Source organism: Salmo salar, chromosome 14 (assembly GCF_965601325.2).
Source record: "Salmo salar chromosome 14, fSalSal1, whole genome shotgun sequence".
In the NCBI taxonomy this organism is placed as follows: Eukaryota; Metazoa; Chordata; class Actinopteri; order Salmoniformes; family Salmonidae; genus Salmo; species Salmo salar.
In genome coordinates this window covers 66,000,675-66,016,843 of record NC_138304.1, presented here as the reverse complement: position 1 = coordinate 66,016,843, position 16,169 = coordinate 66,000,675, and the positions used below count along the sequence as shown (strand labels likewise).

The following is a 16,169-nucleotide window of genomic DNA, read 5'->3' as shown; positions in this document are numbered from 1 at the left end:
TAGTAGGGGTGTTTTTCTATGGGTTTTTGTGGGTAGTTCCGTGTGTAGCTGTGTGCCTCACAGGACAGTTTTTTCGTCGTTGTTTTTGATTAAGTTTGGTTTTCTTCGTAATAAAGAAGATGAGTATTCACATTCCCGCTGCGTTTTGGTCCCATCCTTACGACGAACGTGACATTACCGCAGAAACAAACTCCCGTCTACGACTGTTGTGGTGACCGTATTACTGCCACACCGGCAGTCATGAGTCAGGGCCGCAATAAAAATTCCAAGTGATCACTGTTGAGTCACGGTAATCTCCTTTTATGCCCTCTGGACATGCGTTGGTAGTACCCAACTCGCCAACTACCATCAGGTCGCTAATGGCCTGGTACTCAGGGCTCTATTGTCCCAATAACCACACTGACATCAATGCAAATGCAGTTGAAAATCACATCAAAACAGTATCATGCCTTTAAAACTCACCTCACTGTGATGATCAGTTTGGAGAAAGAAGTTCAACAGCAGGTTGAAACCGTGTAAAACATGTTTGTTTGTGGATGTTGTTTCAAAGCCTAACAACAAAATGGACAGCACTTTCTAAGGTGATGATTAATTCATAACACCCATATGCATATTAGAGCTTATAAGGCTAATGAGCCCAAGCACGAAAGAAAAGCCTGAATTAAGATATTGATTGTGCTGTTATACAATGCATAGCCTACCGCATATTACACATGGCAGAAAAACATAAAACAAAACTGATTTAAGATGTCTTTGTTCCATAATTGGTCTAGCCTATGCTCCAAAATTACACAAATTCGAGTAATCGCCTTTGAATGTGGACTGTATTATTGTGCATACTGGATGGACCTTACGCTACATTTTGGAGTGTAGCGTAATTTTGGATTTTCTCTCCCCATGAGTCGGGGAGAGAACTAACCTGAGGCGATGCTGTTAGTTCATTGATTGTGCAGGGCGGCTTACAGTTAGCCTACAATTAGTGAATTTCTATTTGATTTTGAATAGACGAGTAAAAGATAATTAATTGGGTAGCAAAAGGTCTGAATACTTATGTAAATGTGATATTTTTTTAAAATAAATTTGCAAACATTTCTAAAAAACCTTTTTTCGCTTTGTCGTTATGGGGTATTTTGTATAGATTGATGAGTATTTTTTTTTGAATAAGGCTGTAACGTAACAAAATGTGGAAAAAGTCAAGGGGTCTGAATACTTTCCGAATGTACTGTGTATACAGTACCAGTCAAAAGTTTGGACACACCTACTCATTCAAGGGTTTTTCTTCATTTTTACTATTTTCTACATTGTAGAATAATAGTGAAGACATCAAAACTATGAAATAACACATATGGAATCATGTTGCAACCAAAAAAGTATTAAACAAATCAAAATATATTTTATATTTGAGATTCTTCAAAGTAGCCACGCTTTGCCTTGATGACAGCTTTGCACACTCTCAACCAGCTTCATGACATAGTCACCTGGAATTAATTTAAATTAACAGGTGTGCCTTGTTAAAAGTACATTTGTGGAATTTCTTTCTGCGTTTGAGCCAATCAATTGTGTTGTGACAAGGTGGGGTGCTATATAGAATATAGCCCTATTTGGTAAAAGTCAATATTATGGCAAGAACAGCTCAAATAAGCAAAGTGAAATGACAGTCCATCATTACTTTAAGACATGAAGGTCAGTCAATGCGGAGAATTTCAAGAACTTTGGAAGTTTCTTCAAGTGCAGTCGCAAAAACCATCAAGCGCTATGATGAAACTGGCTTTCATGAGGACTGCCACAGGAAAGGAAGACCCAGAGTTACCTCTGCTGCAGAGGATAAGTTCATTAGTTACCAGCCTCAGAAATTGCAGCCCAAATAAATGCTTCACAGAGTTCAAGTAACAGACACATCTCAACATCAACTGTTCAGCGGAGACTGCATGAATCAGGCCTTCATGGTCGAATTGCTGCAAAGAAACTACTGCTAAAGGACACCAATAAGAAGAAGAGACTTGCTTGGGCCAAGAAACATGAGCAATTGACATTAGACCGGTAGAAATCTGTCCTTTGGTCTGATGAGTCCAAATGTACGATTTTTGGTTCCAACCGCCGTGTCTTTGTGAGACGCAGTGTAGGTGAACGGGTGATCTCCTCATGTGTGGTTCCCACTGTGAAGCATGGAGGAGGGGGTGTGATGGTGTGGGGGTGCTTTGCTGGTGACAGTGTCTGTGATTTTATTTAGAATTCAAGGCACACTTAACCAGCATGGCTACCACAGCATTCTGCAGCAATACGCCGTCCCATCTGGTGTGTGCTCAGTTGGACTGTCATTTGTTTTTCAACAGGACAATGACCCCAAACACACCTCCAGGCTGTGTAAGTGCTATTTAACCAGGGAGAGTGATGGAGTGCTGCATCAGATGACCTGGCCTCCACAATCCCCATGACCTCAACCAAATTGAGATGGTTATGGGATGAGTTGGACCGCAGAGTGAAGGAAAAGCAGCCAACAAGTGCTCAGCATATGTGGGAACTCCTTCAAGGCTATTGGAAAAGCATTCCTCTTGAAGCTGGTTGAGAGAATGTAAAGAGTGTGCAAAGCTGTCATCAAGGCAAAGGGTGGCTACTTTGAAGAATCTAAAATCAAAAACAAAAAATATTTGTTTATCGCTTTTTGGTTACTACATGATTCCATATGTGTTATTTCATAGTTTTGATGTCTTCAATATTATTTTACAATGTAGAAAATAGTAAAAAGTAGGTGTCCCAACCTTTGACTGTGTCACGACTTCCGCCGAAGTCGATGCCTCTCCTTGTTCAGGCGGCGTTCAGCGGTCGGCGTCGCCGGTCTTCTAGCCATCATCGATCCACTTTTCATTTTCCATTTGTTTTGTCTTGTCTTCACACACCTGGTTTCAATTCCATCATTACATGTTGTGTATTTAACCCACATTTCCCCCCCATGTCCTTGTCCAGAATTGTTTATTGTAAGTGCATGTGCACGTTATCTGGTGTGTGACGGGTTTTGTTACCCATTGATTGTTCTATTTTCCGGTGGTTTTTATTATTAAACTGCTCCGTTGGAACACAGTTTTTGCTCTCCTGCGCCTGACTTCTCTGCCGCCAGTACGCACCCTTTACAGACTGGTACTATATATATATATATATGGTGTCCGGTCATCATACAATGTTATGACGGTTATTTTATTTAGGCACTAGGTATATTTTAAGAGGCTTTGAACTGGTAATGAACCTGGAATAATCTGCTTTTCTCAAGTGTAAACGCTGGCTTAGTATAGCCTAGCCTATTTGATGCCTTGTATCCGGTCGATGTATTAAACGGATTCAGTCTCTAGCCTCCCCAAGTCCCCATCACAATGAACAGTCAACAACTGTAGTTATGCAGCCCACTGAGCCCAGCCCAGCATCATCACTCCACTAGTCCTGGCCCGCTATCAAACCCCTGTCTTTATTTCCTGGCTCACCTTTCACTTTTATTACCATTCCCCCATCAAGAGACAGTCAGAGAGCTAATTGCCTTGGAAATCCACGAGCAGCAGAAGAGAAGTCGGTTACTTGCCAAATGGCACCTTTTTTCCAATACTGTGCACTACTTACGACCAGGGTCCATAGGGCTCTGGTCAAACGTAGTGCACTATGCAGGGAATAGGGTGCCATTTGGGACACAGAGGTCAGGACAGCAGGCAGGTGCTCGCTGTTCTTCCAAGGTGGTATTTCAAACAGGAGAGAGGTGATTATGGTAATGTATAGGTGGTGTGAATCTCAATGTCATCGTAAGACAGTCACATGGAAAGGAATGGAATAGATCACTGCTGCAGTTCCCCGGCCAGTGTGATGACTCTTGAAATCGATTATGGATGCTATCTCGTGAGGGGTGAGATGGAGACCCAAAGGCCATACTAATGATTGTACAAAAGATTAAGAACACTTTGCTAATATTGAGTTGCACCCACCACTTTTGGCATCAGAACAGCCTCAATTCGTCAGGGCATGAACTCTACACAAGGTGTCGAAAGTGTTCCACAGGAATGCTTCCCACAGTTGTGTCAAGTTGGCTGGATGTCCTTTGGGTGGTGGGCCATTCTTGATACACACGGGAAACTATTGAGCGTGAAAAACCCAGCAGCGTTTCAGTTCTTGACACAAACCGGGGCGCCTGGCACCTAGATGAAGGGTATGCCCCGTTCAAAGGCACTTCATCTTTTGTCTTTCCCATTCACCCTCTGAGTGACACATACGGAATCCATGTCTCAATTGTCTCAAGGCTTAAAAATCCTTCTTTAACCTGTCTCATACTCTATATCTACGCTGATTGAAGTGTATTTAACAAGTGACATCAAAAAGGGATCATAGCTTTCACATGGATTCACCTAGTAAGTCTATGTCATCGAAAGAGCATGTTTTGTATGTGTGTACTCTCTGTTTACAGGTAGACTAGCTGTGTGTCGTAGACACGGTTTTTCAAGACGCAGGTCACTTGTGCTCTGACTGATATGGAAAATACAATTTGTTCCATTTTAATTGACGCTTGTAAGACTTTTAGCTAGGCCTAGTTTAGATTTAAAACACAGCTTTGTGTTGGCAGTCCTACTTGCACACTGATTGCCAGAGCTGACTATTCTGCCAATCTCATTTGTCTCAGACAGCGCTCTCATTCACATTTTAGTCATTTCACAGACCCTCTAATCCAGAGATTTACAGGAGCAATTATGATTAAGTGCCTTGCTCAAGGGCACATCAACAGATTTTTCACCTTGTCGGGTCTCTTGGATTCGAACCTGCGCCCTTTCAGTTACTGCCCCAATGCTCTTAACCGCTAGGCCACCACCATGAAGTGTCCTTCAAACAGTGTCCTTCAAACAGTGTCCTTCACCATGGATGCTCTGCTCCTTGGGGATCTGCCTTTGTGAGCACTGCGAATGTGTGCGTGGTGTACCTCTGTATCTGTGTGTCTCTGTTTGTAGTAGCTCGAGCATACGTGCTCTTCATGAGAATGGAGGCTCAGTGCAAGAGGGGCTTGTATAGTTCAGTGGAGAGAAGGGTCGGAGCAAAAGAGACCCCAATGTCAGAGATATGTGCTCTGTGCATATCATGTTCCTATCCTCCTACTGTGTGTTTAACATCCTCACCCATTGTATCAGCTCTCTCTGCTGCTTAGCAGCAGTGTTTCTTTGTGATTGGTGGGATATCTCAAATCCTCCTCCAGTGGAGGAGATGTTGCATTTAAAGCCCTCAAATACACTGATATTCTTCTTCATCACTTACCAACCAAGTACCATATAGGCCTTAGGGCTGAGCGATATGGCATGACCCTAGGATGTCTTTCCCCATTCTGATTGTTTTATACTGTTCAATCAAATTTCAATCAAAAGTTTATCTAATTTGAGATAATTTCCACACTGTCATGTAGGGCTGCACAAAAATGTAGACCTTATTTTTGACAAAATATTGCATTTGCAATTTGACTTGCAATTTAGATCAAAACACTTGGGTGAACTGTTGGGCACTTTGAATACAGTGCCGTTTGACATGACAACGGATGGCAAAGCCAGGGAGGCGTTCATAGAATTAGGAATTAGTATACTAATAGGATCTTTTTGGATGCGTTATTGTGACAGGGTAGGAACCAAAGTGTTGGTCAGTGTTTCCCAGGGGTGTGGGACCCTATAATCTTTGGCTACATTAAATGTTTTCTCTTACTTCATGTAGCTAACATATTCATGCTTTGCCTATTCCTCTCTCATTTAGAAAACAACATGCTGATTTAGGCCTACACCAGCACTGGTATCAGGCTTTATTAGCTAGCTATATTTGCTCTGACTCAGTACATTTAGTAGCTAGCTAACTAGCGATAAGCATTAGTGGCTAACACAATTTATTTGAGCCATAACTTGCTAAGAAAAGACGAGCTAGCTGTTTGCAGACAGTAAGATACACAAACAAATAGTGTAATTATAGAACACTTGCGGATTTATATTAAGAAGTAAAGTGGAAAGCAGCATGGTTGTCATCAACATATTGTTCCATCTGCTCCATTGACCATGCAGACCAAAGAGTGAACCAAAGACAGTACAGTAACTCTGAGTGAACTGTCTGCAAATGCTGCGCTCCTTGAGTGACAGGGGGCGGGATTTGGTGAGAGAGAGAGAGACGACACAAGTAGTGGAGTAAACTCTAAAAAACGGATTGGCATACCAGATTAAACAAACAAAACATTGAAATTCCATTATAGAAGGTAAAGTAAAAACCCAAAACAGTCCCTGCATCAGTACCGTCATTTAGTAAAATACGGTATAGAGTAGGCTTATTTCTATTCTATTAAGAATTTCTGAAATAACCTGTCTGTAATTACGGACTGGACAAGTGCAAGCACAGACAAGTGCTGCTCTGAAGGTTTCTAAACCATAACTGAGCGGTCCAGTGGACAGCACTCCTTGTTTTACAGAAATAAAATACAGAAACACTAGAGAATTCTACTTACAGCAACATTACTTTTTCCCTCTTTTAGCCATACAACCTTTCCCCATACCCAATTTAATCCAGCCAAACTCCTCAGTATAGTAGATCTAAGCCAGCAGAGTTCTGGTTCACCCCGGTGGTATTTTTGCATCCGTTATGGAGGCTCAGGCAGGTCAAAAATAGCCTCCTCTCCCAGTCACAATACCTCATGTGGGGCTGAAATAGATTGAGAGACTTGCCTGTCTGTCCTCGTCGGGGCCATAGGAAACAGAGGGGAATGGTGTGAAACATCACTAATGAGGGCTAAGAGGCTTTGTATTAGGTTCGGTTGGATTCTGGTCACATATCAAGTGTAATTATTATTATCAGTATAGCACTGATTCAAAACAAATCTGTTTTTAATTGGACTTTGGAATCAAGAGGTTGTCACTATGAAGTGTGAACGTTTCTGTTAGGTAGTGTTGTTGCTACAAGGCATGAAATATGAATACCTTTTGGAACGGTGTAAATGGTCCTTTTGTCTAGTGCCACGATCATGACTGTTATGCTATTTCATTTCATTGGGCTCATAGTATTGCTTTATTTATGGCGTTTCAATAGCCTGTCACAGACATCTTGGTGATTCGTATATTTTCCAAAGCCACCTTATTAAAACTTAAATATGTTCTTCTGCATCATAGTTCAGGGCCCCGTTTCCCGAAAGCACCTTAAGGCTAAATTCATCGTTAGAACCTTCACAGGAGCATCGTTAAATCTCAGAGCTGTTTCCTAAAACTATTGTTAGTACTATTGCTCTTGAAAACGCTTGTTATTTACCAAATCCGTTTGCCTTCCAGACCAGAACGGCTAAGTGCGTTGTTAGAAAATGTTTGGCCCTTCCGTGTCACTTTATACACAGAAGATCTCCGCTTAAGATAAACATCTTGATTTTATCTGTCATTCTGTGACCGCCGATAACTTCAGAATGAATATGACTACAAATACAATGATGCCAATTTCTTTGCAATTGTTAATAACAAGCTTATGATAAAAGGATGATTCAATGAAAACCGAGATGACTGTATTAAAATACATAGACCCAGGGGTTGGAACCGGTTCAGGAAACAGAACCAAAAACTGGAGGAACAGAATCAGAACGAACGAGATCTATACTGTTTTGGAACAGAACCAATATTTTAAAAGCATGGGAACCGATTAATAGCGTTGTTTTACTTTCCGGGGATTTTTTTCAGACCCACAAAAAAACACAAAGCTCTTATGCAAAGCCCTCTCTCTGTCACTCAGAAACTTATTCCAGTGTCTGCCTGTCAGCTGAAAATCTTTGTGCGTGTGTGTTCGTGTGTGGGCTACCTGCCTCTCCCCTTCCGAAGCATAGGATACTGTAGCCTATTGACATTACAAGCGTGATTCTGAAATTAGGGAGAATTTTTAATTACAGAAGAATGGATTAACTTTTTCAATGCTAGTTAAGGATACTATAGTTATCATGTTTCACATTGGATTTATTACGCTCTGCACACACAAGCTTGCTTTCGCTCTAGTCCAACGTTAAGCCAACTCTTGATAGTTCAAAGACATTCAAAGTTCCTCCATAGAAGCCAATCCTCCGTAGGTATAATTCTGTGGGCATAATTCAAATAATGCATGTCATAACAACAAGATGCCAAGTGCTTCAAACCAAGCCTCCTCACCCACCCTCTCTTGCTTTCTCCCCACCTGCAAAAATCACATCTCTCGCCCTACATTTGTCTGTCCATCGTGCATGTAAACAACTATAGCTTGCCTGCTCCTAAACTGCTCTATCAGCACTGATTGGTGAAGTAAATAATGTCGAGCTAAATGTAAAAAAATATATATTTCAGAGGTTTACAAAGGAACGCTATAAACCGGTACTTTTTTTGGTTAGAACCGGTTCAGAACTTTATTTTGTAGGTCAGAACAGTAGAACAGATGAAAGGTATATTGGTTCTGTTCTGAATTAAATTATTGGAATATAATTACTGTTCCAACCCCTGTATAGACCTATATATTTAAATTATATTAAAATCAATTTCATGTACATCCAGTTGAGTTTGATTTAGCTATTTGTACATTACTACTGTCTGTACATTTTGCCTCAATATATTTAATGATGCTGTAGCAGGATCAAGGGTGTGGGATTTCTGCATCACCAAGTTCAATAACAAAACAGTAGCACAACTAGAATGCAAATGGGAAGTTTTAAGGATTTTTGTACACTGGGGAAGAAGGGGGAATTCACTAATTACTTCACAGTCCACAAGTGAAGTAAAATTCACGTTGGGTCTGGAAGTCCATATAAGGCTCGGGGGTGGAGCCAATAACCACTCCCCTCACCTCTCCCTGCCGTCTGCCACAGTGCATAACATGTGCACAACGATGTGCCAAATCTTGATTTTGTACTTATTTTGAATCTTTTTTTGTATTTTACCTCCTTTTTCTCCCAAATTTCGTGATATCCAATTGCGATCTAATTACTATGTTGTCTCATTGCTGCAACTCCTGGGCTCGGGAGAGGCGAAGGTCAAGTCGTGCATCCTCCGAAAGATGTGCCTTTTAACACCCGCCCGCTTAACCTGTAAGCCAGCCACACCAATGTGTCAGAGGAAACACTGTTCAAGTGACGACCGAGTCATCCTGCAGGCGCCCGGCCCACCACAAGGAGTCGTTAGAGCGATGAGCCAAGTAAAGCCCACCCCCGGCCAAACCCTCCCTTAACCCGGACGACGCTGGGCCAATTGTGTGATGCCCTATGGGACACCCGGTCACGGCCAGTTGTGACAAACCGGGTCTGTAGTGACGCCATAAGCTCTGCGATGCAGTGCCTTAGAACGCTGCGGCCACTCGGGAGCAAGATTTAGTACTTTTTTATAGGGTAAGCATTAGAACAAGCTGCCTGGGAGCTGATCAGTTGCCAGTATTGTGGTATAATTACAATGTTAAGGTAAGATTTGCTGATCCGACAGCAGCGCTGCTTTTCTTTTGATCCTATCAGTATTGACACACGCCTCAACGGCGTACTTAGCAAACATTCTCTCTACGTGGTGTTTTGGGAAACGCATGTTACATCATTGTCCGTTGTAGGAAAGATGCATCGTTAAAACACTCGTAAGCCTAAGTCAATCGCTATTGGGAAACCGGGCCCGGGCCATTAATCAGAAGTTAGGCAGCTAATCTGCAAGATAAGTCATATCTTGATCGCGTCTCATCTCATACCATCTTCTCATACCATCTTCTAGGCGTACTGTAGTAATTACTTCTCCCTTTTATTATTCTAGGATATACAGTTGAAGTCGGAAGTTTACATACACCTTAGCCAAATACATTTAAACTCAGTTTTTCACAATTTCTGACATTTAATCCTAGTAAAAATTCCCTGTTTTAGGTCAGTTAGGATCACCACTTTATTTTAAGAATGTGAAATGTCAGAATGATACTAGAGAATGATTTATTTCAGCTTTTATTTCTTTCATCACATTCCCAGTGGGTCAGAAGTTTACATACACTCAATTAGTATTTGGTAGCATTGCCTTTAAATTGTTTAACTTGGGTCAAATGTTTAGGGTAGCCTTCCACAAGCTTCCCACAATAAGTTGGGTGAATTTTGGCCCATTCCTCCTGACAGAGCTGGTGTAACTGAGTCAGGTTTTGTAGGCCTCCTTGCTCGCACACCCTTTTTCAGTTATGCCCACAAATTTTCTATAGGATTGAGGTCAGGGCTTTGTTATGGCCACTCCAATACCTTGACTTTGTTGTCCTTAAGCCATTTTGCCACAACTTTGGAAGTATGCTTGGGGTCATTGTCCATTCACGACCAAGCTTTAACTTCCTGACTGATGTCTTGAGATGTTGCTTCAATATATATATCCACATAATTTTCCTGCCTCATGATGCCATCTATTTTGTGAAGTGCACCAGTCCCTCCTGCAGCAAAGCATCCCCACAACATGATGCTGCCACCCCCGTGCTTCACGGTTGGGATGGTGTTCTTTGGCTTGCAAGCCTCCCCCTTTTTCCTCCAAACATAACGATGGTCATTATGGCCAAACAGTTCTATTTTTGTTTCATCAGACCAGAGGACATTTCTCCAAAAAGTACGATCTTTGTCCCCATGTGCAGCTGCAAACCGTAGTCTGGCTTTTTTATGGCGGTTTTGGAGCAGTGGCTTCTTCCTTGCTGAGCGGCCTTTCAGGTTATGTCGATATAGGACTCGTTTTACTGTGGATATAGATACTTTTGTACCTGTTTCCTCCAGCATCTTCACAAGGTCCTTTGCTGTTGTTCTGGGATTGATTTGCACTTTTCACACCAAAGTACGTTCATCTCTAGGAGACAGAACGCGTCTCCTTCCTGAGCGGTATGACATGCTGCGTGGTCCCATGGTGATTATACTTGCATACTATTGTTTGTACAGATGAACGTGGTACCTTCAGGTGTTTGGAAATTGTTCCCAAGGATGAACCAGACTTCTGGAGGTTTACATTTGTTTTTCTGAGGTCTTGGCTGATTTCTTTTGATTTTCCCATGATGTCAAGCAAAGAGGCACTGAGTTTGAAGGTGTGCCTTGAAATACATCCACAGGTACACCTCCAATTGACTCAAATTATGTCAATTAGCCTATCAGAAGCTTCTAAAGCCATGACATAATTTTCTGGAATTTTACAAGCCTTTTATAGGCACAGTCAACTTCTGACCCACTGGAATCGTGATACAGTGAATTATAAATGAAATAATCTGTCTGTAAACAATTGTTGGAAAGATGACTTGTGTCATGCACAAAGTGGATGTCCTAACCGACTTGCGAAAACTATAGTTTGTTAACAAGAAATTTGTGGAGTGGTTGAAAATGACTCCAACCTAAGTGTATGTAAACTTCAACTGTAACTGGCCTACAACAGTTTTTCTATGAACTTTCATCCTCAGACAGAACCTCCTCTGTTCCACTGCACCAGAGATCTTTATATAATGACGAGATGCTCATGTCTCCACCCTAACAATTCGGGCTGGGACGATGCCAGTATCGTGGTACTCAACAAAACACGAAGCAGATTGAACTTCTTTTAATGTCGGAAACGAACATCATTATGTTGTCATCCAGAGTCATATTTATTTCCTTTCCGAGCTGTAGCGCACTATATCTTACATACAGCAGGTTTTTAATGGACCAAAGAGTTTGGTCTGCTTTGTGTTTACATTTTTGCCATGGAAAAAAATATCCTAACTGCCCTACTAACAATGGGAGTCGTTGTCCCAAAGGTGGGAAGCCAGGCGACAAGCTTAGGTCCAGAATAAGGCAGAACCGCTCCTGTTCCACTACACTGCCAGCCAGGCAGAACCTCCACTGTTTATAGCCAATTTATGGTCAATCCGATGTCTGTATTGCCTGTACAGCATTTACGGCGATGCGGCCTCTGCAAAAGTCAGGGTATTCATAATTATTGCGCTTCACGGAGCAGAGCTGTTGTTAAGGAAGTTGTCAAGGAAGTGAGTTTGTGTTTATACAGGACGTACCGCCCCCACCTACCAACAACCAATCATGTCAATGCAGAGCTATATGGAATTCACGTAGCCCTCCATATACATAGCCCTTGTTACAACATTTGAGAGGTGCACAGCGATGCGATATGGAGCTTGATTTGGACTCCGCAAGCATACAGAAGCTCTGCAATTGCATCACACCCTCCGTATGGAGCCTCCGGACAGGATAGCTGGATCAAGCATAAATCAGCTTTTACCCTCAATGCCAGCCAGGCAGAACCTCGCCTGTTCCACGTCACTGCCAGCTGGACAGGCAGAGTGCAGTTTGCATTATTGAAGCCCCAACATGCATCATGATCGGTGTAACTCCCACAGTTCAAAGTCAGATGCTGAGCACTGCTGACTGTGCTGGTTAAAGGTAGACTCACAATGCATGAAGTAAACTGCAATACCGGGTCCAATTCAGCAACTAAGACCGTTTGAGCATGAGGCTAAGTCCACTGCTTTGGTCCTGTAGCTATCAGGTTGTAGCAGCGTGACACGCACCCTTGCACATGCGCAGATATTCTGTGTGCCTGTGTGAGAGCAAAGTGTTACATCGCGCTCATTTGAATATCTGCGTTTCTGCTCGTACCAACATATCGCTGAGACTCAGTTTAATATGACATTATTTTAAAGCCCATCTAGGAACTGATGTGTGTAACTCCCAAAGTTAAAAGCCAGTTACTAAGCATTGCTGACAGTGCTGGTTAATATTATATTACTTCAAAGTCCATCAATGGACTGATGCTGCAAATTCGGGCAAGCTTAAAGGACAGTGTTTTTTTTTATTTTTACAAAATCTCTATTTTTGCTGAAAGGACGCACATGCTTACACACTAAAAAGTATTGCTCGAGTTCAACAAAATAAAATCTATAATTGCGGATAGTTTGGAATGACACAATTTCATGTGTACAACATTTAAAGACCTGCATCACTATACTGGAAGCTTTGCCGTTTCTGAAAGGACGTATTTGGGTGTTTTTGAGCTTTGTTCATGTTTTCTGCGTGCCCAAATAACTGCCGAATGAGCCTTACGAGGTCTATCACTGGTGGGGTAAGTTTCTCAAAACCAAGTGAAGTCATAAAAAAGTGTCTGAACACTTATATAGCATGCAATTTACATCCCAAAATAGAGATTTGGTAAAAAAAAAAAAAGGTACTTGCCCTGACTAACGATAGGCCTAATTCAATGTGTCAATGTTTGAAACTGTTCCTTAACAAATACACTTTATTATTAAATTGCCCCATTTCTGGGATGCCGCTTTTTGCATCCCTGCATTAGTACATTTACGCTAAATGATACATCTACTTACTTACTCTTGCCAAACTGTGATTTATGTTACATTATGCTTGTACTGTACCAGTACAGGTCCATGAAGAATACTTAAAGCAGATATAGGCCTAATCCACTAGTGTAGGGCTATTCAAATCATACCCTGCAAGTTCTGGAGCCTGCTGGTTTTCTTGTTCTACCTGATAATTAATTAATTACACCCACCTAGTATCCCAAGTCTAAATCAGTCCCTGATTAGAGGGACATTTATTTTTTTAAAGCAGTGAAACTGGCTTCGAGGTCCTGATTTTAATTTGAGGGCCCTAGTGTATCTCCCCATGAAGACTCCGAAACATCCTTGCGATAAAGTACCATTACCTTTCCTCCAGAGGATGGAAAATATTCATCCTATCCGATAAGCTACATTTCCCCTAGCTTCGTAGGACCATCCTGATGTCACGAGCGTATGGTGTTCCGTTTTGCTACACGGATTCAGTTAAGTGAAACGAAACGAGAGCACAGTGTTCTGGATGGTGGGATCAGGCTAACATTTCCTAGCCCAGGTGCAGGAATACTGTCAAATATGCCTATTCCCAGAGACAATATATTATAGTCGCCTGATATTCCTGAATCCTGAGATCAAATCAAACACACAGAAATGGTGTGTGTGTGTGTCAAAGCAGCTTGTTCTCTGCGAAGGCAACAAAAGCTGCTGTTACACATGTGGTTCTTTGAATATCAGGCAGACATCAATCTTGTTGGTGATTTCGGTGGTAAACCTAGACTTTTGGTTGGATGTGCTGTTATGCCACGCTGGCAGTCTTCTAAAGTCATTTTTTTTTATATGCCTCTGGCTCAGTCTTGGTTTCAACTGTCAGTTTATTGGTCCATTAAAGGTCTGACACCTCTTTCCGTCTCTGTCTCTCAGGGTCTTGACGAGGAGGCCATCGTTGACCTTGGGAAGACCAGCTCCACCACCCACACCAACTATGAGACGGAAGAGCTGGAGAGTAAGACCCTACAGTACAGCCCTACCCACTTACTGTAACGTTGTGTATGTCTATTCCTGTGTGCATAGGGAATGTGTTGGAGTGGTGTAGCAGTCAGGAATGGGGTTAATTCCACGTCCAATTTCCTTCCTGAATTGACTGAATTGATATTGAATCGACCTACCTTGGTATCAGTCAGTGTGTGTGTGTGTGTGTGTGTGTGTGTGTGTGTGTGGTGTGTGTGTGTGTGTGTGTGTGTGTGTGTAGCTACAGTATGTGTGCTTTCCTTTGTTACTGTGGTCTACATGCCTGTTTGGTTGTCTCTGTGTGGGTGCTTCCTGTCCACATATAGGCCTAGAGACGTGCTGTGAATAGAAAGAACAGGTGTTGCTGAGTTCTTGGCAGGTTAAAGCCAGCCCCAGCCTGGCTCTCCACTCCTGTAGCTTTCCAGAAGGGTATGTTCATTAGCCAGGCGTACATGAACCCGCAGGAATATTGTAACTGTAATAGAGCTTATCTGTCATGTACAGCTATATTCAAGTCCAGCCGGAGACTCTTTGTGGGTTTTTTTTTAAACGCACCTGTAGGGCTATATAAAATAATTATGTATAATTATGTCACATAGCCTAGAGCTTAGGTTTCAATTACAAAATAAGGATTTCCAATGGGATGAAATGCCATGCCAGCGGGGAAAAAACATCTGAAATGATGTCATTGCAACCAGAAACTGGTTATGGGATGATTTCGACCCGTTTTACCCGCTGGGATAGTATCAGCTGTGGTATTGTAGTGTCATATCACATAAAACTACAGTACATAAAACTACAGTACATAAAACCACAGTACATAACAGTACGGTGGTGTCTCCTTACCCCAAACATTCTCTGGTTATCTAACTTTGTTTAGCCTCAAATTGGGAGATTAGGACATGATTAGCTGTCCACATGGCCTCTGAGTATCTTGGCTGTCTAGGTTACAAAGCTAGCTTTCTCTATCTGAGCTGTACATTCAAGGGGATTTCAAACAGGACCTGTGATTATCTCTAATTACTAGAAAAGAACTCTGTGTTTGCCTTGAAACAGAGGTGGCAGTGAGCCAGCCGTGATTGAGAGTGACCCTCTGTGGTCCATCTCCTGGGAACGAGGCAGAGAGAGGAGAGGCTTTTAACCCTTTTGATTCAAATCTCATTAGCATAATAAAACAATCCGCATTAAAAATCGGCTTAAGTCTGTTTAAGCTAGAGATATGTTTTGCATGAGCTGCGTCTCAATCCGCCACATCCGCCGATATTGACCTTCCGTGTTTGTCGGACCATGAAACATCCCGTAAATCGGTCTTCTCACGAAAACGGCTGTAGTGTCCGAACGGTTTAGCCTACAAAACTATTATGACATGTCTATGGAAACACTTACATCTCGGTGGTTTTGCTCTACGACCCCCACAAGCTTCACAGGACTCGTCTGAAGGTAGCCCGAAACCAGTTTAAAAAAATGAATGGACGTATACACTAAGTGTACAAAACATTAAGAACATGACAGACTGACCAGGTGAATCTAGGTGAAAGCTATGATTCCCCATTGATGTCACATCCACTTCAATCAGTCTAGATGAAAGGGAGAGACAGGTTAAAGAAAGATGTTTAAGCCTTGACACAATTGAGACATGGCTTGTGTATGTGTGCCGTTCAGAGGGTGAATGGGCAAGACTTAAGTGCCTTTGAACAGGGTATGGTAGACATACCAGCTTGTGTCAAGAACTGCAATGCTGCTGGGTTTTTCACGCTCAAAAGTTTCCTGTGTGTATCAAGAATGGTCCACAACCCAAAGGACATCCAGACAACTTGACACAACGTGGGCCAGCATCCATGTGGAGCTCTTTCGACACCTTGTAGAGTCCATGC

At 42.1% G+C, this 16,169-nt stretch overlaps 1 protein-coding gene across 6 annotated transcripts in view; it reads left to right on the top strand.

Annotated features, from left to right (window-relative positions):
• LOC106570077 (sodium bicarbonate cotransporter 3) overlaps window positions 1–16,169 on the top strand; it is a 66,033-nt gene that overhangs the window by 17,221 nt on the left and 32,643 nt on the right. For 3 of the 6 annotated variants that reach the window (XM_082961090.1, XM_082961091.1, XM_082961088.1), the window contains exons 1-2: window positions 12,592–13,061; window positions 14,209–14,290. In XM_082961090.1, coding sequence (XP_082817216.1) covers window positions 13,002–13,061; window positions 14,209–14,290 — 142 coding nt within the window. In that variant the 5' untranslated portion in view covers window positions 12,592–13,001. Of the gene's footprint in view, window positions 1–12,588; window positions 13,062–14,208; window positions 14,291–16,169 lie in introns of those variants that run through there. The other 3 variants (XM_082961089.1, XM_014142041.3, XM_082961093.1) reach the window with 2 other exon arrangements.